The sequence below is a fragment of the Eutrema salsugineum genome, unplaced genomic scaffold, assembly GCF_000478725.1.
Source record: "Eutrema salsugineum unplaced genomic scaffold, Eutsalg1_0 scaffold_2, whole genome shotgun sequence".
NCBI classification, from domain to species: Eukaryota; Viridiplantae; Streptophyta; class Magnoliopsida; order Brassicales; family Brassicaceae; genus Eutrema; species Eutrema salsugineum.
In genome coordinates, this window is record NW_006256829.1 from 6,237,444 (window position 1) to 6,260,465 (window position 23,022).

General features: G+C 37.7%; 5 protein-coding genes across 6 annotated transcripts; 1 reads left to right on the forward strand and 4 right to left on the reverse strand.

Moving 5' to 3' along the window:
- Positions 1-913: 913 nt before the first annotated feature.
- LOC18018794 (disease resistance-like protein DSC2) lies at positions 914-5,627 on the reverse strand. Of its 2 annotated transcripts, none has more exons than XM_024156683.1 (4): positions 4,959-5,627; positions 3,749-4,862; positions 3,374-3,652; positions 914-3,264 (listed from the first exon to the last, which is right to left on the reverse strand). In XM_024156683.1, the coding sequence occupies exons 1-4, from the start codon at positions 5,615-5,617 to the stop codon at positions 1,453-1,455; spliced, it is 3,864 nt and encodes a 1,287-aa protein (XP_024012451.1). In that variant the 5' UTR covers positions 5,618-5,627; the 3' UTR covers positions 914-1,452. The 2 variants fall into 2 exon arrangements, with proteins under 2 accessions (XP_024012451.1, XP_024012452.1); XM_024156684.1 differs by having other exon boundaries at positions 2,786-3,264; positions 3,382-3,652.
- Positions 5,628-6,543: 916 nt separating this feature from the next.
- On the reverse strand, positions 6,544-7,229 carry LOC18018795 (40S ribosomal protein S16-3). Its single transcript, XM_006400320.2, has one exon. The coding sequence runs from the start codon at positions 7,176-7,178 to the stop codon at positions 6,738-6,740; it is 441 nt and encodes a 146-aa protein (XP_006400383.1). The 5' UTR covers positions 7,179-7,229; the 3' UTR covers positions 6,544-6,737.
- Positions 7,230-7,384: 155 nt separating this feature from the next.
- Positions 7,385-9,154, forward strand: LOC18018796 (pentatricopeptide repeat-containing protein At5g18390, mitochondrial). Its single transcript, XM_006400321.2, has one exon. It carries the CDS (start codon positions 7,419-7,421, stop codon positions 8,802-8,804), a length of 1,386 nt encoding a protein of 461 aa, XP_006400384.1. The 5' UTR covers positions 7,385-7,418; the 3' UTR covers positions 8,805-9,154.
- Positions 9,116-11,446, reverse strand: LOC18018797 (anamorsin homolog). The gene is given in 9 exon segments (XM_024156627.1): positions 9,116-9,380; positions 9,474-9,548; positions 9,634-9,744; positions 9,746-9,765; positions 9,844-10,003; positions 10,151-10,237; positions 10,320-10,483; positions 10,755-10,893; positions 11,231-11,446. Coding segments are annotated over 9 exon segments (798 nt in total). The 5' UTR covers positions 11,234-11,446; the 3' UTR covers positions 9,116-9,341.
- Positions 11,447-11,824: 378 nt separating this feature from the next.
- LOC18018798 (protein PIR) lies at positions 11,825-19,532 on the reverse strand. The gene is made up of 31 exons (XM_006400324.2): positions 19,398-19,532; positions 19,239-19,310; positions 18,812-18,884; positions 18,663-18,727; positions 18,432-18,509; positions 18,006-18,125; positions 17,847-17,917; positions 17,659-17,751; positions 17,424-17,493; positions 17,272-17,336; positions 16,955-17,150; positions 16,709-16,860; positions 16,521-16,614; positions 16,223-16,432; positions 15,924-16,135; positions 15,673-15,817; positions 15,417-15,585; positions 15,231-15,307; positions 14,961-15,131; positions 14,784-14,860; positions 14,587-14,689; positions 14,280-14,399; positions 14,036-14,179; positions 13,790-13,933; positions 13,484-13,627; positions 13,301-13,388; positions 13,080-13,207; positions 12,787-12,991; positions 12,516-12,688; positions 12,207-12,416; positions 11,825-12,125 (listed from the first exon to the last, which is right to left on the reverse strand). The coding sequence occupies exons 2-31, from the start codon at positions 19,290-19,292 to the stop codon at positions 11,925-11,927; spliced, it is 3,852 nt and encodes a 1,283-aa protein (XP_006400387.1). The 5' UTR covers positions 19,293-19,310; positions 19,398-19,532; the 3' UTR covers positions 11,825-11,924.
- Positions 19,533-23,022: the final 3,490 nt, after the last annotated feature.

The window sequence follows — 23,022 nt, forward strand, 5'->3', positions numbered from 1 at the left end:
TTACTACCAAATAAGATCAATTTTACACCATAGTACATTAATGTGATTTATAGGGTTATAGCTGTCTAGCATAAACTAACTAGATATGTACTAACTAGAATCAGATGATTAATTATCTTCCTCTTCTCATAATTTCTAAACTTAAAACACATTTATATTATCATTTCCTATGTAGCATTTTTTTTAGTAATGTTGATCATGGTAAACAAAACCATGTTGAACGTGGTATTGTAGATAAGGGTGGTAGGGGTCAAAGTGTGTGCCGTTTCATGATCGGGACAGTTTAGGGCATAGCATATTGGAGGCATACAAGAGCGAGAACCACATGATCGAGCCACTAGCCGGAATATAAATCAGAAACACAGTAGCAAAACTCAGGCACACTTTTCGTTTAAAGAAAAACTATACAACTTTCCTTCTATCTTTATAAACTTTCTACGACTATCTACGATTGAAGTTTGGATCGGTATATATGTAGCAAGAGTAAATTTGCAAAACTATCTTTATGTATCAAAAGACCTGATTTTGACAATTCCTTCAATCCATCTGTGGCTCTTTACCAGTACCAAATATCTTGAGCCACTTTAAACTCGTTTCTGCATTTCTCACAACACCATCTGATTCTTGATTCGCAAGCATCGGAATGTCTCGTATTTAATCTCCTCTTCATCGACTACAGTCAGTCTAGTTCAGATCTCATTTGCAATTACATAGAACACAGAGGTGTTCCATTTTTTTGTTTTTTTTTGCCCCTCAACCTCCACAAAGGAGTTTAACCAATTAGGCACTATAAAATATAACTTAGTAACATGATCCATAAAAGAAAAAATTTCTATCTTGAAGCGCTTGTTTGAGGCTGGGCCATTCTTCTTGACAGAGTTGTTCTATTAAGTTTAGGTGGTATACAGTTGAGACCTAGAACAATTCCACAACACTAAGATGGGTCCAAAAAGAAGAAAAAAAAAAGAAAGAAAGAAAAAAAAAACGCTTTCACTCATCATCATCATGCCATTCTTCCTCTGACCTTAGTTCATCGAACCAAATGAAATTATTCTCTATATTGCTGGAGACTGATCCTGATGAATTCAGAAAAAGGCAGCTTCCAGTGACGTGTGATGCATTCCGGAGCTGTGTCAATATAGTTCCTGAAATAAAATGGTCGAGGAAGATGTGGGTTTTGGACCTTTACCTCTTCTGTTTTCGCTTCCTTTTAACGGAAGTTTGTTTATGGTATAAGAGCAGGCATCGAGAATCCGTTGATCAGGCAAGTGCTTCTCCGTTTTATTAAATCCAATGATTTTTTTTGGACCCCGAATAAACAAACCCCAGATTAATTGTGCTGGGGTGTTGAGATTGAGCTTCTCTCTTCTTGGAGAATTACATTGCACGGAATCAGAAAATCTAACAATATCACAGTTTCCAATACCTACACAAGGCTTAACCTCATTTGTTTCATGCTCCTCGTATCTGCATCCTCATACCTTCAGATTCTTCTCCTTGTTCAGCTTCAGTGTTGGCCTCCATGTTTATGCCATTACATTGTTCGTCTTCAGTTTCTTTTCCGTCAAGAATACAATGAGGGACCTCCAAAAGTCGTACACCGCAGCCTTTCACCTTCCACCATTTATCATGGGATATGAACTTAAACACAAGCTCGCTCAAAGTGGCTTCTTCGGCTTCAGGGTAATCCTTGTTTAGACAGAAAGAATCTTCAAATATATACAGATGCTCTGGATATTCATTTGCAAACAATATCCATCTGGAATTTATAACTGGCATATGGTGCTCGTTTGATCCATAATGGACAACGAGGCCATTTTGTTTACCCCTGACGCGACAAGACACACACATCGTTGAATTCTCAACCTCTCCATAACCCACAAAAGAATTATTCTTGACTCGTGACAGCAAGATGCAAGCTTTGAATCTGAAGGATGAAGGAAGAGGCCTTGGAGTCAAATTGATCCATATGGAATCTGAAGTAGCTTGGTGTGTGAAGTGTGCAGGCACTTGTACACCCGGTAAGAGCGCAAATTTGCAAGCTGATGTCTGGATGAGCTCTGTCGCTTCTTGGTTCAGGTCGGTGCACATAGCAACGTTTAGCTCGATATTTGGGTTTTGCAGAGAAGAGTCTATTCTCTTCAAGGAAACGCAGTTTTCTGCAACTAGAGATAGAAGGGAACCTGGAAGCTGTGGAAGTGCTACGAGCTGTCTACATTCACTGATGTCAAGCTTACATAATCCGGAGAGACGCCTGATGCAATCTGGAATAGTCTTGAAACCATTAATTTCGAGACGAAGCGATATTGGAGATGTAAGCGCCTTTGCGGGTAGACATATCGGTAAAATGTAGTGAATATCGAAGTCTGATATTAATCTCCAACGGAGCTTTACGTCAGTGTCCCACTCGATTACCGCTTCAAAATCACCATGGCCATTCTCGTCATCCATTTCATCATCGCCACTGTCACCATCTCCACTCTCTTCATCCAGTATAAAATCCGAACCGTACTCGTCATCAGAATATTCAGAATAGTACCACATATTCAGATTAAGATATTGAAGATTCTCCAAGTTAGAAATGTTTGGAGATATAGTGTTCAGCTTCTCGCATCCATACATAATTAGTTCCTTCAGACGAAATAGATTCTCAATCCATGGAGGAACTTCCCTTATCCCTGTCTTGCTCAATTTCAAGTCTACAATGCTGTCAGGAACTCTTGGGAACTCCCTGAGGTTTCTGCACCATGACATATCCAATCTATGTAGACACGACCAAGAGCTGATTGATGATGGCACTTCCTTTATCGCAGTATGCCTCAGATTGAGTTCTTTCATGTTTGTTGAAATATCTGGAAACGTGTTCAATCGATAACATCTCGAGAGATTAACGCAAGAGAGAGATTCCAAGTTGATGTTGGTAGGAAACGTCTCTAGCTTTTTGCAATTACTCATATACAACTTCTGCAATTTGTGAAGGTTGCCAATAGAAGGAAGCTCTACCAAATTGGGGCAATCTTTGGCGTCCAATCGCTTGAGATTGATTAACCTACCGATTGAAGAGGGTAGTTTCTTCAACAAATGACAACTGCTAAGAATCAATTTTTTGAGATTCGTGGCATTCCCGATAGAGCTTGGGAGCTCTAACAAACATTCGCAGGCATAGAGATCTAGTTTCTCGAGACTCGTTGCTTTTGAGAGATCTGGAATCTCTCTCAGATACCTAGAATACTTCAAATCCATCAACTTGAGGCATGGGAGAGGCTATACAGAAAAACAAAACAAAATAATAATCGGATGAGCTTTAAAGAAATAACTATAATCGCGCTTTTTACGCAGAACGATAATATAAAAAAATGGCGACTAATTTTACTTTGATACCGTCCCACAGTTTCTCAAGTTCGCTATACCACATGACAAGTTCCACAAGAAACTCGCCAGAGAACTTGGAAGGCCAAAATCTCATTCTACAGTCCTTCCAATGTATCAATCTGAGTTTGTCGGGAAGACAGTTGAGGCCTTCGGGAGGTATGCGTAATCTATCAGAGTGGACTTTTAGAAACCGGAGATTATGCATCCCTTGGAAAGCGCTTTTACTTATTTCGATTTCCCGATGGTCAAGGAGTGTTATGCCTAGAACAGTTCCAGTACCCTAGAATAAATAATTCAAAAAAAGAACAAAAATCTCAGCTTAAAAAAAAAACCAAGGAGGAAACACAAGACTACAGGTACGCATTTAAAAACTTACAGTATTTTTCTCAAGTACATCACGAATCTCCTCGGCATCCATCAAGAACTGTCGCTTTCCAGGCTCGTCCAAAGACTGTTTTTTGACAATTTCTCTACCCATTTGCTGCAGTAAAATATGCATCTCTACGATTTCGTCGTCTGTGATGTATATGAGAGATTTATCGAATAAGTTTTGAAGCCCGTGGTCGACTTCCAAACCACAATTTGCAAGACACCTCTTAACGCAATCAACCTCGTAACCAACAAAGAAACATGCAATATACAGAAAAAGATCCTTATCTTTATCATCACTTAAGACGTTGTAGCTAAATCTCAGAGTTGATTCGATTTCTCTGTGAAGGCTAGACCTGAGCCTTGGTAGTGCGTCTATCCACTGGTCTCTGGACAAAATTCCTCGTAGATACGATCCCATAACTTTCAGGCCTAGCGGTAGTTGACCTGCGAGTCCAGAAACTTCCCAAGCAAGCTCTTCAAAACCATCTTTCGGATACTTTTGACCGAAAGCATATAGGCAGAAAATTTGAAGAGCCTCATCCCAAGTTGGAAGTTTCATCTCGTAAATTTGATTGATCCCCTGTGCCGTGAAAATTCTTCTATCTTCAGAGATAATGATAATAATACTTCCGCGACCAAACCATCCAGGCTGTTTTGCCATTGCGTCCAGTTGCCACAAGGAATCCACTTCATCAAGAACGACCAACACTTTTTTGTCTCCCAGCTTTTCTCGAGCCACTCCCAAGTGACTCACCTCAATGTCCCTTTGCTTGAAAATTTTAGACAACAACTCTTCCTGCAAACACAACTTCGATTGATAGTCGTCAATGTAACCAGCCCTCGCACATCTCTCTCTGATATTCTTGAAAAACGCGCTGAATTGAAAACCAGCAGAGAATTGTTCAAAAAAATTCCTGGCAGTGCTCGTCTTACCAATCCCAGTAGGACCCAAAATTCCAAACATCTTAACTTCATCTGGTAGTAGGATCAGCGACGAAATTATCTCCGTGGTACGAGCTCTTATGCCAATAAAGTCATCAAAATCCTTTGACGGTGTCATACCCAACACACCCATAACATATAAGGCAATATTGTTGATTAAATCAGCTTCATTGCTCCTAACAAATACAGAGGCCTCAATTAAAACCAGTCATCATGAAACGATAGCTAGCTACACTATAATATGCAAGAAGTGGAAGAGAAATTGAACGAACCAGTTGCTAGAGTGATAACCAGCTATATTCGCGACTTCCTTCAAAGCTTGCCTCCATGCCTGCGTCACCTCTTCTGTTTTTTTCTTACAGGTTTCCTCGAAGGCTTTTCCGAAATCTCCGGTCTGATTCCTCACATCAGATGGATCCACTTGGTAGAAAACGGGCGTCACTTTCTGTTGACGATCTTCCCTGCACTTGATGATTTCCACTAACTCATCCAAACACCAGCTTGAAGAAGCGTAGCTCCTCGAGAGCACGACAATGGCGACCCTTGATTCTCTGATCGCTCGTACAAGCTCCGGACCGATAGATTCGCCTCGCTTGATCTCGTTATCAATGAACGGTGTGATTCCCCTGCGTCTGAGCTCTTCCAGGACGTGGCTAAGAAAGGTTTGGCGCACGTCACTTCCACAGAAGCTCGGGAAGACTTGATACCTCCAATTGCAAATCAGAGATGAAGAAGAAGCCATGGATGAGAGCATGAGAAACTGAAGAAGAGGAGAGATAACAAAATGAGAAGCTTTCAGCAAGTAACGGGAGAGATAACAAAATGAGAAGCTTTGTAATGTGTGGTAGAGAACCACAGAAAAGACGCGTAAGATAAGAAAACAAACAGCAAAGCTTGACTTTTCAAGTGGAAGAGGAAGAGGAAGATTCATGAATGCAAGAAATTTCAACGATGTTGACTTTTCTTTATAAATAATGTTCACTGTTTACTTATTCCCCTAGTGAGATATCGTCAAGAGAGAAATAGATAAGAAGGTGCGGATTTGCCTTTCGCCAGAATTTCTTGAGAAGGTGACTGAGAAAGGTTCTGCGAATGTCTTTGCCGCTGAAACTTGGGAACACGAAAGAGCACAACATTTTGGTAGAAGTTAAAACCGTGACCAATAAGTTTCCGTTGATCAAATGCTCCGTTTAAGAAAGGATTCGAGCTTATTAACAATGTGTTATTTGATGAATAGATACTCTTAAATTATCGGTTAATTTCAGTTTCTTATAGTCGGGATGATGCCACTAGCTACAAACCAAATCTGCAATACTTTTCTTAGTCAATAAATAAGACGAGGATGGCAAATATGGTTCACAATGATGACATTTGACGAAATTCAACAAGAAGACTTCACAGGGAAAAGACTGAAGATTTGATAAACATTAAATATAATCATACCCAATAGGTACACAATAGACTAAATCGGATTCACTTCGCTTCTAATGAATAAACTAAATTACACAAACTAAAGACTGAAAACTCTGTATGGCTACTTGATGAAGTTTTGAGATCACAAGTTCTCTATTGAGTTCATTCAAGAGACAATAGCGACAAATGTAGACACTTGAATTGTTTAAAAGACGTTTAACGAGGTGGAAATATCAACTCGCAAACAATTCTACACAGACAAGATCACAGGTTTCAGATGTTTGATTAACTATACCTTAGTCACAACATCAAGCCACAACCTTTTCACAAACTCGACACCAAACTCAAACTTTTCAACGAAAATGCAGATTATATAAGAAGTAATTAACCTAACAAATTGATCATACTACGCAAATGCCATACATCAAAGGACAAGAAATAAGGACAAGAAATCAGGAGTACTAATAAAAATTAAAACTTTCAGATAGCAAAAATAGCAAAACATGACTTCTTGGAGAATATCCATTATAAAATAAGCATCAAACTGAAAATAAAACTCTAAGTCTCACAACTCCATTACTCATTTAACTCCAAAAACTTTCCGATGATCGAAAGTGAAAATAAAAAAACAAACCAGCTTAACGGTAACTCTTCTGGAAACGAGCACGAGCACCACGACCACCAAACTTCTTCGGCTCGCACCTCCTCGGATCCGCCACAAGTAAGGTCCTGTCATACCTGACCAAGATATCCTTAATCTCCTTCTTCGATTGCTCGTCCACATACTTCTGGTAGAAAGCAACAAGAGCCTTGGCGATACTCTGACGGATGGCGTAGACCTGGGAAGTGTGACCACCACCTTTGACACGGATCCTCATGTCGACACCGGCGAATCGGTGTTTTCCGAGGAGAAGGACTGGCTCGAAAATCTTGAACCGGAGGATCTCAGGCTGGAAAAGCTCGATTGGTGAACCGTTGAGCTTGATCAGACCAGACCCACGCTTGCAGTGTGTCACCGCCACTGCCGTCTTCTTCCTCCCAAAGCATTGCACAGATTCCACAGCTGGTTGAGTCGCCATGATTTAGGGCTTCTTCTTCGTCTGCCGCTAAAAATGAAACCTATTTCAGAGACTTCGAGACGAATGTGAAATTTAAGTTTTTATAGTAGAAAAAAAAACTAGGGCTTCCTCTGTGATAAAACGCTGCGTTTTAAATTAAAATGATAAACTGATAATATTCCACGTCACTGGAATGAATATCAATTAGTATCTTGTCTCTAGGCTCGATCTCATCAGAGAAATTTTCCCGGTGAGATCAAAATGTTACTCCTCCGGCGTTCTATCAGAGGAAGCCTCTTCTCTATATTCACCACCGACTTTACAGTCTCCAGTGTGACTACTGTTCGCCATTTTACCAGTCTCGAGCCTTTGCAAAGCTCCGATTCGACCCCAACCAAAGGCGATTACTTCGCCGCGATCAACCACGTCGTCAACATCGTCCGCCGGGAGGTTCACCCGGAGAGATCACTGAATCGTCTCCGTCTCCCTGTGACCTCCGAATTCGTGTTCAGAGTCCTCCGCGCCACCTCCCGATCCGCCAACGATTCCCTCCGCTTCTTCAATTGGGCTCGCTCCAGCCCTAACTACACACCAACGTCTATAGAATACGAACAGCTTGCGAAATCCTTAGCTTCACATAAAAAATACGAATCGATGTGGAAAGTCCTCAAACAGATGAAGGATTTGTCTCTCGACATCTCCGGCGAGACTCTCTGCTTCATCATTGAGCAGTACGGCAAGAATGGCCATGTAGATCAAGCCGTGGAGCTCTTCAATGGCGTCCCCAAGACTCTCGGTTGCCAACAAACCGTAGAGGTTTACAATTCGTTGCTCCACGCGCTTTGCGAGGTGAAGATGTTCCATGGCGCTTACGCTTTGATCCGGCGAATGATAAGGAAAGGTCTCAAGCCGGATAAGCGAACGTACTCTGTCTTGGTTAACGGATGGTGCTCCGCCGGAAAAATGAAGGAGGCTCAGGAGTTTCTTGATGAAATGAGCCGGAAAGGGTTTAATCCACCGGCTCGTGGCCGTGATTTGCTGATTGAAGGGTTGTTAAACGCTGGATACTTGGAATCTGCTAAAGAGATGGTGAAGAAGATGACCAAAGGAGGGTTTGTTCCTGATATCCATACTTTTAACACACTGATTGAAGCTATATCTAAATCAGGGGAAGTTGATTTCTGCATTGAGATGTATTACACTGCTTGCAAGTTAGGTCTTTGTGTGGATATCGACACTTACAAGACACTTATACCTGCGGTTTCAAAGATTGGGAAGATCGATGAAGCGTTCCGGTTGTTGAACAATTGTGTGGAAGATGGGCATAAGCCGTTTCCTAGTTTGTATGCTCCGATAATCAAGGGAATGTGCAGGAATGGGATGTTTGATGATGCGTTTAGCTTTTTCAGTGACATGAAGGTGAAGGCTCATCCGCCAAACAGGCCGGTTTACACAATGCTGATCACAATGTGTGGTCGTGGTGGGAAGTTCGTGGATGCAGCTAATTACTTGGTTGAGATGACAGAGATGGGTTTGGTTCCTATATCACGGTGCTTTGATATCGTCACCGATGGGTTGAAGAATAGCGGGAAGCATGATTTGGCTATGCGAATAGAGCAACTGGAAGTTCAACTTAGAGGAGCTTGACAGAGCTAGACTTAGAAAGGATTTTTTGGGTTTCTCCTAAGCTCTGATACTTGGGATCCTGTGTAAAATCAGCTGCTTTTCCTTTGATTTACCCTGGTTCGGCTCGGTTTAGTTAGGAATACAATTATTGTGTTTGAAGCTTACTATCGGTTAGGTTATACTTTGGTTTGGAGTTGAGCTTAGATGCTGTCTACGGACTCGGGTTTTTCCACAGTCAAAGAGACGAAAAAGAAAGATATAAATTTTGTTGTGTGGTTTTTGTGGTTTTTACTCAGATAATTTTGACTTGACCTGTTCTTGAAAACCAGAACTTGTTTGTTCATTCTAAAAGGCAGTGTTCCTTTAACGTTTATTATATTGTTGTTTGTAGAGTAACATTGTTAATGTTTCTGACTAACAAGCCAGGTAATAAAAGAAGTACCAACAAACAAAATATACTAAAGGACACAAAGTAAATGCTGAAACTACTCTGTGATTAGCAAAAGGTTTCGGCCTCAGTGAGAAACAAGCACGCATGAAGATGCACCTTTCACAGGCTCATATGTCAGCTTCCAGGAAGTTTTGAGATAGGGATACCTACGCAGGTAGAAAAATTGCATGCTTAGATTGTATTCCTCAAAACGATTTACATGAATTTACAATGGTAATAGGTATAAGGGACTCGGTTACCTTCTCCCCTAGTTTGAAGGGTGGGAGACCCTTGTAAGGGCATGTACCGCAGCGGAAGGCATCACCAAGCCCACACTGAAAGAATTGTTTCAGAAATTTTCAGGCTTCTGGAATCAAAAATCCAATGCATACGGAGAAAGAGATGAGTAATGAAGCTTACGCTGCCACATGATGATTGTGGGTTCTCAATCTGATCCTCGGTGAGGCCCAGCTTCACAGCTTTCTCCTCTATCTCAGCTCTACCACAGACGCAGTTCTTGCAAGCTTTGGGGGGTGGTCTCACAACCACTGACTGCAAAAGATCCAAAGATCTCTTACACACGAGGAATGAATAAGGATAATAAAAGGTCATGTGGTTGTCTTTAATTACCAACAGGAAGCTGTGGCTTCTTCAAGTCCTCCTCCGTCAAAAGAGAATCTTCATCTATAAGATCCAAGTCATCGTCTAGATTAACCTTCAAGAGAGCTTTTGCAGGCTTTTTGAGAGCAAATGATGAACCAATCTTCCAAGAAGGTTTCTTTGCCTTAATCTGCATTTGACAACATGTTTCTCAGTTATATGGATGAGCCAAAGTGAGAGCATATATGCAAAGTATTTGGGTTTGATATTCAAGTAAGAGCAAAAGCCTTCTCATACTGAAACAGGGAAGAAAGAGGAGATATGCAAACGTGCTCACCCCAAAGGATAAGCTCAACTTAATTGATTTCAAATCAAGAGATTGTGGCTCCAGAAAACCAGCCAACGTCACTCTCCTCTGAAGTGTCTGCAAGGAAGATGCCATAAGATTAAGCAAGAAACAGGTCAAAGAAACCCCATTATATATAGACCATCTACACAGCACAAACCTGTTGCAATTCGCCAGTTTCACCCTCCAAATTCGTGCACACAAAAACCATACCACCAGGCTTCAAAATTCTTGAGAACTCACCATACATTTTATCATTGAGAAAGTCAGATGTTTTCAAAATGGCTAAAACCGCGTCCATTGAGGAAGAATCCAAAGGAAGAGCTGCACAATAGTTCAACATATTGAGAAAGAAGACGAAGAAAGAAAACCCAGCATGTATACTAATACGACTGTTCTCACGAAATAACCCACTATCTGTATTTGCCTAAAATCATTCACCTCTCGACAGTATAAACACGAATCTTCCTCTTTACGTACAATTCCAGATTAAACTATACGCTAATTACAGCTTAGTTAAGCAATCAAACCACTAATTTAGAGCCTGAGCTACATAAATAACCAGAAAGCAAAGTAAAGAGGACCAGAGATTTACTTGTTGTGGATGCTTGAGTAACAATGAGAGGATCAATCCCTTCTTTTCCGAGCTCTTTCATTAAAGTTAGAACAGAGCTAACAGGCAACACCACATCATCCGTCACAGCCAAAACAGTAGTTTGAGTAACCATTGAATCCTACAAAAACAAAATCCCAAACATTGGAAACCAAAATCCATACAGCTCATTTAGATAGAGAAACACGGAAGCTAACAACTTGATTACTGGGTTACAGAATTTCAATGTTCAACAACAACCTAAAGGAGAAATATTCCGCCAAAAGTTCTAATGACATGCAGATGAATTAAGAGAAGAAACTAATAATCGATTTGACCAATCCAGCTCAAAAAGAAAGAAAATTTCAGAGGTTTAAGTACGAATTTGCATGCGAGCCGAAAAGGTTACAGAGGATCAACCTGGGGAACATTCAGACAGTAAATTGGGAAAAAATAAAAACAACAACACAAAAACTCACCATGTTAGAAATCTTTCAGTAAAACCTCGGAAGATACCCTCAAAAACCCTAAGATCTCTCTTCCTGTAAATTAAGAGAATATGAATAAGAGAAATCAAATCTTCTCACCTTCTCTTCTCTTCTGTTCTCTCTCTCTCTCCTTAAAAAAAAAGAAAAAGAGAAAAACGCCGCCTCTGGCTTTTGCTTGGTTCTCGTAAAAGGCGGTTTGGTCAAACCGGGTTTATGATTTTCTGCGCCTCGGTTTTTGAATTAGCAAAACGGATGGAAAATATAAATTCTCTAAATCCTTTATTGTGTAACTGTGATATACTGTATGCTTTTTTTTTTTTTAACTGTGATATATGCTGTTACCTGTTAATTATAAAAGGTGGACACATTTGACAAAATTTGTTCAACAATCATTTATTTTTTTCCCTCTGTTCTCAACGATTTTCGATGGTTCCTTCTATTTCTTGATTTGAGAAGTAAAACTTCTGTCATTTGGATTTGGATGATTCAATCATCTACATTCTACAAGTCGGTTTTTTAGTTATATAATTTTTAAATCATCTTTTGACTCTAATGTTGTAATAAAGGACACATCTTTCATCAAAATATAAAATCAACAAATCAACAAATCTTCATGAATGTTGCAAGAACACGTCTTAATCAGAATGTTTGGATTCATATGGTACATACTACAGTGCACGTCGCATCAGCCAACGGTACCTTTCTGAGGCAGAGTCTCAAAAGCAGACACTGTATTCTCAAACCTGACACGTGGTAACGGTGCGCCGCTTTGCTTGATGGCACAAGCCGTTTTGTCTTCTAGAGGGCAACGAGCTTTAAGCATAGAGAAGACATGGTTATTCAGCCGCCGAGCTTTCTTCATCCCTTCCAACAAACCTTCCCATCCCTTTCTCACACAGAAGAAAAAAAACATTCAAACAAAGAAAAAAATATTATTGATGAGAGGATGGAGAAAGCAAAATCTTACCTGGAGAGTTTGAGGATTATTCCTATGAGCATGTGAAGCCGACACAGTTTCAACCTCAGAGACATTGAGTACTTGGTACGAGAAATCAAACAACTCAAAGTGAAGTTGCTGTCCGAGCAAATATATGATGGTGCAACCACCCCAAGCTATTGAATCACCAAGGACTTCGTGTTGAACTGATTGTGGAACTGTTATCTCCTCCAGATATCCCTGAGTTCATTGCAAATGTTCATAGGAAATTCAGAAGATATAAAATGTTTCAAGAAAAAATGTTTTTAAAAAAGGTATTGCGGTTTTTAGTTTGCTCACGATCTGAAGACCACCGTAAATACGGTAAAAATCCTTTGAAGTTGTAATGTCGATGAAACCTGTCTTTGGAGGAGCACTCCATTTGCTACAATATTTGTCAAGTGACGCACTTGTGAATGCAAGTGTGTATTCAAGAACGCTTCCACCGTTCATGTTTGCCTTATACAAAAGATCTGCACATAAAACAGAATACAAAAAGATTGAAAATTTGTCGCAAAAAAAAAGAGTAAACAGGAAACTGATGATTGAATTGCTACAGCTCCTAATTAACCTGCAGCTTCTGCCTGTTTGGACATGGTGTAGAACGCTGCTGGATTAAGACAACCGGGACTTGATACAACCGCAGAAGTCGCTGACTTTAAGAGATTGACAAGTGGGCTTTCGCCGTCTTGAGCGTTAACTATCTGTCCTTCTGCGCCCGGGATTAATCCTAACCATGGAGCTGTTTGCATGAAACGCTTTGTGTCTACTTCTCTCTGTGTAACAACAAGATAACATAAAACATTTGTTAGGATCAAGACTTTCTAGCCTTAGATCTTATACAAACTGTCTGATTGGACTCACCAAGACGATATCGAGAAGTCCCATTGTATATATCACACTTCCAATTTCTTTTATTCCACGAAGAACTTCTGATTTGAGTTCTGACTTTGTGCCCCAGTTTAGTTGTTCTCTAATAAGCCTCATACAACCTTTAAATGATACAACAAAAGAGCATCGGATGAACAAGTAATATACATAGTACACAAAGATGAAACACATCAAGAATTAAATTTCATAAGAACCTGTGACACCACCATCAAAAGAAAGCAATCCGATAGACTTGGGCAATGCTTCTTGCAGTCCAGAGATCATTGGCTCAAGTGTTGTTATCTAAAAGTTTTAAAACACAAGAACTATTTTAGCTGGCTACTTGTATGATTAGTACCGAGACAGCAGGAATAATTGGTACAAAATGTGCAATATACCTTATTTGATATATGATCCAGCAAAGCTCTTATAAGCCAAGGCAATGATCTGGATCCAAGAAGTTTCACTATGGAAAACAAATGTGGTATCCCGAAAAATCCACTGTGTAATCGGGCAAAACTTTGATGCGCTGCATTTAAGTCCTACACGAAAAAAAAGCATGAACCGAAAAATGTAAGATGAGACCAAAAAAATACAATGGAGGCATTAATATGAAATCCAATGTTTAGTGACCACAATATGGGACAATAAGATTGTTTTAGAACCAGTTCAAAGTCAAATTGGCTCAAGAGATTGCTCCTTACTTGAGTGCCACAGTAGAAACTAGGCTTAGCAGAAGGCACTGATGGTTTCTGAGTAGGAGGAACTTTAGATGAGCGGACAAATCGCTGTGTGGTATTGCAAAGAATGAAGTTTGGTAGGAAATCGCTCTGCATCTCTGACCAAATCTAATGCACAATAGAAAAAAAAAACAAAAAAAAAATAATAAGAAAAGCTGAGAGAATTTAGACCCAGAATTTTATAATTTCTTCAACTATTGTATTGCTGACCTGTGTAGCAAGTCGACTGGAAAATGAGACAAGAGAAATGTTTTCTTGCATTTCATTCAGCATGAGGCTGAAAGGATCTATGGTAAGATCTTGTGAGAGCAGTTCATGCGAGTGCTTTAAAATATCTACGAGCTTCTCTAGTTCCTGCACTTAAGGAAAGGATCCAATTTGTATATTTTAAAAGCAATGGTTTAACAGACAAAAATCAAGAAAATGAATTGAAAAAAAAAAAAAAAAAACTTACCACTACAGCACATAGGTCCTGCGACTCAAAACGGTCAAAGAGAAACTCTAGATTCTCTCTAAAAATTTTATTCATCCTTTGAGCGATCAAACTTCTCAAATTAATTGTTCTACCAAGTAGCTGCACATCACAACAAAATTTAAGTAAGAAGATTGTATAAGCATGCCAAGCCACACATAATTAGATTCAGTACTAGAAACATAATCTAGTTATACATAATGTTCATAACAGTGGAGCTTAAGATTCAACTAATTGTGACTTCTCTGTATATGTCCACCCAGAAAATGAGAGCAGTATCATTGTTCACCTTTACTTTTGTCATCTTAAATAACGCAGTAAACCTCACAGGCTGGATATAGAACTTTTCACCATTGTCCAAGGCAAAGAGAAATGACGGATCAAGAAGCTCACTGTTGAACTCAACAATTGATGACAAAAGAGTTTAGCTCCTCACTATTTAACAGGGACGGGGATGAATATATTGAAATCCAAGTAATTAAGTACCTTGCTGACCAACTCTTGTAATACGTGAATATAGACTCCGAGAGTCTTGAAACAAATATATCAAAACCATGGTCCACCTACAGAAAGAAAACAGGATACGGGAAACAAAAAAATTTGTTCAAGGAACCTTTTTAATCAAGAAGATCTATAGTTTTATAGCTTTTGAGATCGGTATACCTCAGCCTCTATCTCATCATAGAGGAACCTCTGCCTCAGTACAACCAGGGCTTGTTGCGCTGAGTCATTATAAATGTCAAAAGACAGCAGAACACTCTCAAGAAGGCCCGGATTCTGGGCTTCAAGAACGTAGTCTATCAGCATCCATGGTAGTGAACATTCAATAGGGAACTGCAATAGTGGACATACAACTATTAGTAGGAACACATCAGGGCTGAAGTGAAAACAGAGGAACAAACAATGGCCATAGCCTTTTCAAATTGCCACTACCTGAATAACACGTGAAGACTCCAGGTAAAATTCTCTAAACCACAGGAACCCGAGATCAGTCAATATTCCAATACTTGCTGTACGAATCATGGATTAAAGTTGAGGAGTCAGCTTACGAAGTTAATGATTATCAGGATCACTTAATGAAACTAACGAAAAAGATATTTAATAAGCATGTGGGTTTACCCGAGTAATCCAATATGTGGAGGAAGAAGCTGAGCTTGTAAAAGAAAGTCTCCAATTGTTTTAAGTCATTAACAGGAATCTCTGAGCCATTATTTCCAAAGAATCCCCCTGGCCTCCTCAGATTGCCACCAGAGACAACTTCATATATCAAAAACTGCAAGCAATGAACCTGAAACAACAAAACAGCAAGACGTTAAAGCACGGGGTCTTACCATCCGTTTTTGTATATAAAATAATTTTAAAATGGACCCAAAACCTGTGCTGCTGTTGGGGCAACTGGCCTCGGATAAAAGAAGTTCCCTTTGCTTTCATCACCTCCATGTTGCGAAGATGGCATCTCATGTTCAGGCCTGGTATTTGCCATCCAGTCAGCTGAAAGTGTCCGCATATCAGAAAGAATCCTGAATGCAATCACACAAATGACACAGTTAACAATATGAAAAACTTAAACTTAAGAAAAAGTAAATTGAGATAGACAGAAAAATAAAAGAAGGAAAACTTATTCACCTTGAGAGATCTTTCTTCTTTCGGAAGGTGGTACGCAACATCGTGGCTAACGTGTTTTGTACAAAATCTTGAACTTCAGCATGTATTGTCTCCCATAAAGCATCTGCAACTAATGTGTCACAGCGCTGCAGCATCGATCCTACACTCTTTATAAAGCCAACAAGTTCTACCAAAGCTTTCCTTTCTTCTACAGTATAATTGTACCTCACCACCTATTGAAAAAAGTTAAAAACTTGTTACCATGAAAGAGAAAAACTATATATTTTGAGAAAAATGTTCAAATATTTCACAAGTATCACCTTCTCGTAATCAGAATATGAACCGGAAGCATCTTGAGTCTCTGCTGCATCCCTACACGGGCGAGAGAATTTCCAAGCACATTGCTCCCAAATGCGTGCAGTCCATCTGCTTAACAGTTGGAAACCTTCAACAACCATATCGTACATGTTTCCTTTGACCTCTCTACACCATTCTGTATATGCTCCGTCGTTTGACTTCAACAGCAATAACTGCATGAAAGCAAGTGAGAACAACATCCTAGAGACTTAAGAAAGAGCAAGCTAATCGGAACTCCAGGAAAAGTAATAACTTGAGCACCTGATTCATGGATGAAGCAAATCGGATTGTGAAATCGTCATGCTCAGCACGGAGAGCTCCAATGTGATTGACTATCAAATAGTGCCTCTGATATGTGAAATCTGTAAAGGCTTGCAATTTTCAAAAATATGTGCTCAATTTACAATAATCTAGATAATAGCTAAATAGGCAAAAATATGAAAGGATATTCTAGCGCTTCACGTGGAGGGAGCTCATGAGGTGCTGGAAGAGTCAGAAGGCGAGTCTGTGATGAAAACTTTTGAAAGTATACTGACAGTTCTTTCAATATAGCAGCAGGAGAAAGATGGAGATCTGGAAACGCAGGAATGACAGGATCATTCTGATAAACGAAAAACAGATTAGCATGTCGGAGACGAGGCTTATAGGGTATATTGGTTGAGAAACTTAAACATGTATAACATGTACTTCAATACCTTGAAAATATTGATCAGCCTGTTGAGCTTTACCCTCTTGTATAAAGCCTCGGTATCTTTCTCAGATGGCGTTGCTAAGACAACAAGAACGGGCAAGACGCGGAGAAGAATGTACCGCTCAGGAAAAAGGAGCGCGAAATCCAATTCCAGAGACTCAACGATGAAGACTATAAGAACTTGGAGAATGTCTTCCACGCTAAAGTATACTTTAAGGAATCCAAAAAAACTTTGAAATATAATAAAAAGGTTGATTTATACGTCACTGTAAGAACCATATGCTGAGGAATGTGATGATAAATATCTAAACGAAAGGATACTTGTTCACACGGAACATCTCAACATGCAAGTTGAGTAAAATAGCCCATCTGGTGCTCAGGAAAATCTGCATACATAAGTAATCCTTCTCGTTAATGGCAATTCTCAGGGGAAGGCATTAACAAATGCTTGCATAAACAAGTCGTGCAAACACCTGTAAGTCATCTAATTCTTCTCTCATTGTATCCGTATCTTGCCACTGGGCACTGACTTGAGTGAATGTTCTGGAAAAGAGTGAAACTATATTAATAATGCCACTATGAAACTACTTCAACTCTTAAAGAAAGTGTTACTAGACGAAATAAATAGTAATACCTATAGTTCGACCAACATTCAAATGACTTATCTACAGAGATAATGTGCCAAGATTAAAATATAACATCGTTTACCTTTTATACCAAGAGAAATCATTAGGAATGCTAGCTTTAGCATTTTTAAGATGATCAAGCTGAACCAAGACATCAAGCAACTTTAGCATTGACCTATATATTATGTTAAACCACTGTTAAATTATATACACAACGAGTGGTCAAATGTTCGAGGATGTATACAAAACTAAAGAAAGATTATAACTTACCACAGATGCGTAACTGTGGGGCCATTGATCCGCCGTTCAGGTCTGGAAAATCGCTGCATATCAGCAGCTAACTGCAGCAGACATAGAGAATGTAGGCAAATTATTTCTGATACAAGAATTTAAATCAATGAGTCAGTAAAAGAAGGAAATACACCGCACTTTAGCAGAAGCCGACGATTGCCATCTCTGAATTTCGCGTAAACGGCTCATTTCTAAGTCCAAAACTTGATATGTTTCTAGATACAAATCTGCTTGACTATGCTTCATAGATTCGGGAAGCTGCACGCACGCATCAAGAAAAATATGGAAGAGATAAATACAAGAACACCCAAAAGCACATAATACCATATCAAAAGCTATTTAGTAATTGATAACATCCATTAATATTGATACAGATTAAAAAAAAAGTCTCCTCGATTTTCTTTTTCATGATATTTTTTGTTCAAAAAGAATACTCATATAGTTGCTACAAGATTTCGAACATCATGAATGAAGAACTTACACACAGCATAATCCTCAAAGTTCCTTTCTTTCAAATAAAATTTCTAAACAGTGGGAAATAGTAAATCTGAACCAAAGATGGACCTGAGGCAGTGCTTTGACGCAACTTCTATATGTGTATAAAATTGACGCCATCTCTTTTCCTTCTTGTATAAGCGTATTCTGCAAACAGTTGGTCAAAAAGACGGCTTTAAATATTCAAAAATTCTGCATACATATGTACACAACCAAGTACAGAAAACAAGAATATAGCTATCAAAACTTTTATTAAAAGAGCCCTGATAGAAACGAAGCAAAAGAAGAAGAGACATTTACCAGCTGGTTAAGAGCTTTTGTGTCTTCAGATAGAGACAAACGGTATGCTGCAACATCACTATACTCTACAAAATCAACCATCTTAAAATCAGTCGTCTTTTATGCAAAAACAAAATAGTGAAAAAACAAAGATGAGTACAGAAACAAACCGATGGGACTATCAGTTGCTGCTCTTTCAGCTGAAACCATCACAGCCGGTCCTTGAACTTCTGGTTGCTCATCCTATCATGTCCCCAACAAAACTCAAAATGCTTGTTACAGTGACTCCAAATTTTCAACAAGATACTTAAATCTTCAGCATTTTATTGATTCCTGTTTCACTGCTAACTAAGCATAGAAGTTTGGGATTATCGAAGATCCGCAAGTAAACAGGCGAGTCAACAAATATTAAATGAAGAGAATTTATCAGGAAAGTGCAAATGGAGAAACAACAATTCCTCTCCTTTCTAGTCAAATTTCTGAAATTAAACTCCACAGAGATACATTATAGTCAAAGATCACCAAAAAAAAAAAAAAAGCCGACCCAAAGAAGCACAATTTCTAAATTTAACATAAAAAATTCAACATCGCAGTTACCTCTAAGGAGAATGTGGAAAGAGCTGCGATTGCTTCCTCGACAGGAACCGCCATTGTCGTCTATCGACTCACCTGGAAAGATCAGAAGAGGAAGCAATTAGCAGCTGGAATCAACATCGGCGCGTGAAGGATAAAACTTTCAAACTTTGCTTTTCTTACCCAACAACAATGGAGAGGCGAGCTGCTACTACTTGAAGCCAATTTTTGATTCGGCTTTTGTATCTGATTCTTTATGGACCGGGGATCGAGAAATTGCTACGACTCTGTTCGCACCAAAGCTGAAAGCTTTCATAAACCCTTTTTTTTTTTACTTATACTAAACATATGTAGAAAAAAATGTTTCTTTTTTCAGTCCTCTTGACGCTGAAACTGCGACTAGTGTTCGTCATTTCACTTTTAAGAAAACATTTTCCAAAAATATATCTTTGTCTTTTTGTAAATTGATTTTGCAGTCTTATATTTTCAATTTTATTTGTAGTTTTCTATGCTGGCCTCAATTTTGTTCATTAACCTATGATTACAGAGAACCAAGAAATATTAATAATGCGGTTAGAAAAAATGTGAATTTATGAGCTAAACTCATTACAGTTACTACATCATCTAAAAAATATTAAAACGCATTTTGTAGGCTTCTTGCGATGTATTGCAGCAAATCTAAAGAGAAATGGTTTTGAGCAACTTCAAGTTTTTATTCTGATGTAACTTCAACTTCAAGTTTTTATTGCGATGTATTTATCTTTTACTTAGTCTAGTTTTCCAAAAACTAGTTTACATATCAAGAAAGCTTTGAGACGAAGCACTGCATTTGTATCTTTTTTATGAAGCAAACTTGATGACAATTGACAACTAAATCATTCATTACCGATTCCGTTTATTTCAAGCGTGTCTGATATTGGAAAATATAGCAATCTCTTTATCAAACAGACAAAAAAATTTAGAAATACATTTTACTAGGTGTTTAGCTCGCACTTTGTGCGGGCAGAAATGTTTCATTAAAAATACTTACTCAAAATCGCTAATTTACTTGAAAAACTTACTCAAAATCGCGTTACGCGGACGGAAACATCATCTTTTCTTTCAATTTCTTTTTGTCTTGTTCTTTCGATTTTTTTTTCTTCCTATTATTCTTTATATAGTCTATCTTTTCCAATTTCTTATTGTTTTACATAAAATATTAAATAAACAGATTTCTTCTTTGTGTTTTTTTTTTTTTAGTTTTATTCCTTTTTCGTATTTTGGAAGTTTTCAGATGTATATTTTCACATCTTTTATAGGCTTGATTATCTTTGTATAAACGATCAATTTCAAAAAATCTTACGAAGTGAAGCACAAAGATAACATAGACACATATTATCCGAGTATTCTAATATGAACTCTCCTCTTAAAACAAAGTTGAAATATAGTTTGGAAGCTGAAACCAAGTCACTCTTAAAGTTGTTATTCTTTATTGCCTAAAAAGTAATTCCAAAATTATATATAAATCCAAACAACTAAAACATGTTTTAATTTTTAATCATAAAAATTAGAACTGTATTCACTTCTTATATTTTGTAGAAAGAATAATCTTCACATAATGAATTATTTATTATTTGAGACATATATTCTTCCAATTATTTTTTAAAAAAATATTAGATTTTTAAACAATTATAAATGAGATGACTCTGCATAGGAGTTACTCATTTTCCCTTTGATCGTTATGTAAGGTGCCTACTGGTATTATCTTGACTATTTCCTGGTTTTTTAAACTTTACCAATGTACTCTGTTATTGAGATTTACATAATGAGATTATTTTTTATAAGACATTGAAAGAAGTAAAAATTTTTTAATTAGCGGAGTGATGCTATAGGTTTTTTTTAGGGGAAACAAATCTATTCTTTATTTATCTTAACCAATAGCTTCTCAATACTATAAACTTACAATTTTTCACATGTCCCTCCGAATTGTAAACCGAATACTTGATATGATCCTTAATTTGGAAAATACCACTTGCAATAAACCATATGGTTTTTTTGCACCAATAATATAAATCTGAAGCTGAAAGATCTCTCACTTACCACTTGGATCTTTCTTAGACCCTTGTCAACCTTTGTCATTTGAAAGAAGATCTAGAGTCTGTTGTTGATTTGTGCTCTCATTGTGTTCCACATCAGCAAGACCATTCTCCAAAGCTTTCACGTGTTTTTCGAAGTAGGTTTGGTTACTTTAGTCAACCGAAATCATTGAAAATTTTGGATGGTTCATTAGTTCCGGAGACAAACTGTTCCAACTACATCTCTGCACAATGATGAAGCCTCTTTCAAATACTCGAAAAAATTGTGTCTTTGCATGTTCATTATGAGCAAGGTAGTATCCATATGCAAATGTCCAATTCAAGACCCTCCTACATTCCATTATCCAATCGTAAAATCAACCACATAAATACTTTGGTCCGTTTAAGAAAAATGTTGTAACAAAAGTCTCACTGAAAGTGTCATTACTAATATTCCTAAATTAGCATGATTACAAGATTTTACCAATAACAGTCTTTAGTGAAATCACACTCTCTGTTCAACGATTCCACAAGATTTAACATGAAAAAATATAATTTTAAAACCCTGATTGGTCTAGTTTTTTTAAATTTAATCAATAATTTCCCATTTATATTCCGTTATGCATCATCCTGGTTCACCTTGAAAACCATGTATTTTGCAAGGCCAAGAAAGTCTGGTTGGGGCAAGAGTCTCGGGCTCATCGAAATCTTTATTCCAACGATTTCTTCAGTCTTTACTATAATTAGAGTGAAGAAGCAGAGCGATCAATTCGACTTGGCTTAGAGAACAGTAAAAACTCGTTCAATATGGTCTTTTTTATGCTTGTGATTTTTTTTTTTTTGGCTACGATTTTATGCTTGTGAATATATTCTTCACTATAACTGGACATCAAAATAAACAACGCTAAATCAGTATGATTAGCATCACTTTGATTCCTCAAAATTTAACTGAGATGAATACACCTTAAACATGAAATCTAAACATAATCTCAAGTCCGAAGCAAAATTATTTTTGGATAAACCAGACACATTCCAAAAACAGAAACAAAGTTGAGATGGAGGAGCATAGACAGTATGAGATCCGATCGGTCATAGACTTATAGAGCAATATCGATGGAAATTAATCGCAAAGCTTAAATACTAAATCGTCCTCATTCATCATGAACAAAGACCGAAAGCTTTTAAACAAAAAACCCTAATTCAAAAATTTTAATAAAGCAATACAACTCAAACGTCAAAACACAGAAACCACCGGTTGAAGAAGAAGCTCTGACTAATCGGAGATTAGGGCTAAAGTGAGAGCCTTGGGACTTTCATATACAAAACCATACAATTTTATAGCATTAAAAGATCCAATATTAACTTCATGGTAACAAAATTTGGTATAGTTAATTATAAATAAAACTTAATTTTAACCAATTAAAGGATATTAATAACCTTTTAGAAAGGGATAAAAAAATAATTAACCACGCTGAGATTGAATGAGATGTCTTTAAAGCTAAAATTCACTTTGCTTTAAATATATATGATGATGATTAGTCACCTAAATTGAATAAGAGAACTTATCGCAAAAAATTTACTTCGCATATAGTATATATGATATGATTTTAATGTTTTTTTTATTAAATTACAATTTTTAATAAATTTTTAAAATTTAAATGTTTTTTATTAAATTCTGATTTATAAATTTTTTTATTAATTTACGATTTTTAATATTTTTAAAAAATTTAAATATTTTTTATTAAATTCTGATT

Excerpts from the sequence above, each read along its gene's own strand:
- LOC18018794 (XM_024156683.1), bottom strand. The coding sequence starts at position 5,617 with ATGAATCTTCCTCTTCCTCTTCCACTTGAAAAGTCAAGCTTTGCTGTT. Across the intron at positions 4,863-4,958 it reads GGTTATCACTCTAGCAACTG|GAGCAATGAAGCTGATTTAA; the intron begins GTTCGTTCAATT and ends TGTATTTGTTAG. Across the intron at positions 3,653-3,748 it reads ATGTACTTGAGAAAAATACT|GGTACTGGAACTGTTCTAGG; the intron begins GTAAGTTTTTAA and ends TATTTATTCTAG.
- LOC18018795 (XM_006400320.2), bottom strand. The coding sequence starts at position 7,178 with ATGGCGACTCAACCAGCTGTGGAATCTGTGCAATGCTTTGGGAGGAAG.
- LOC18018796 (XM_006400321.2), top strand. The coding sequence starts at position 7,419 with ATGTTACTCCTCCGGCGTTCTATCAGAGGAAGCCTCTTCTCTATATTC.
- LOC18018798 (XM_006400324.2), bottom strand. The coding sequence starts at position 19,292 with ATGGCGGTTCCTGTCGAGGAAGCAATCGCAGCTCTTTCCACATTCTCC. Across the intron at positions 15,586-15,672 it reads TTGCCCCAACAGCAGCACAG|GTTCATTGCTTGCAGTTTTT; the intron begins GTTTTGGGTCCA and ends TTGTTGTTTCAG. Across the intron at positions 12,689-12,786 it reads CAAACAGGCAGAAGCTGCAG|ATCTTTTGTATAAGGCAAAC; the intron begins GTTAATTAGGAG and ends TTTTATGTGCAG.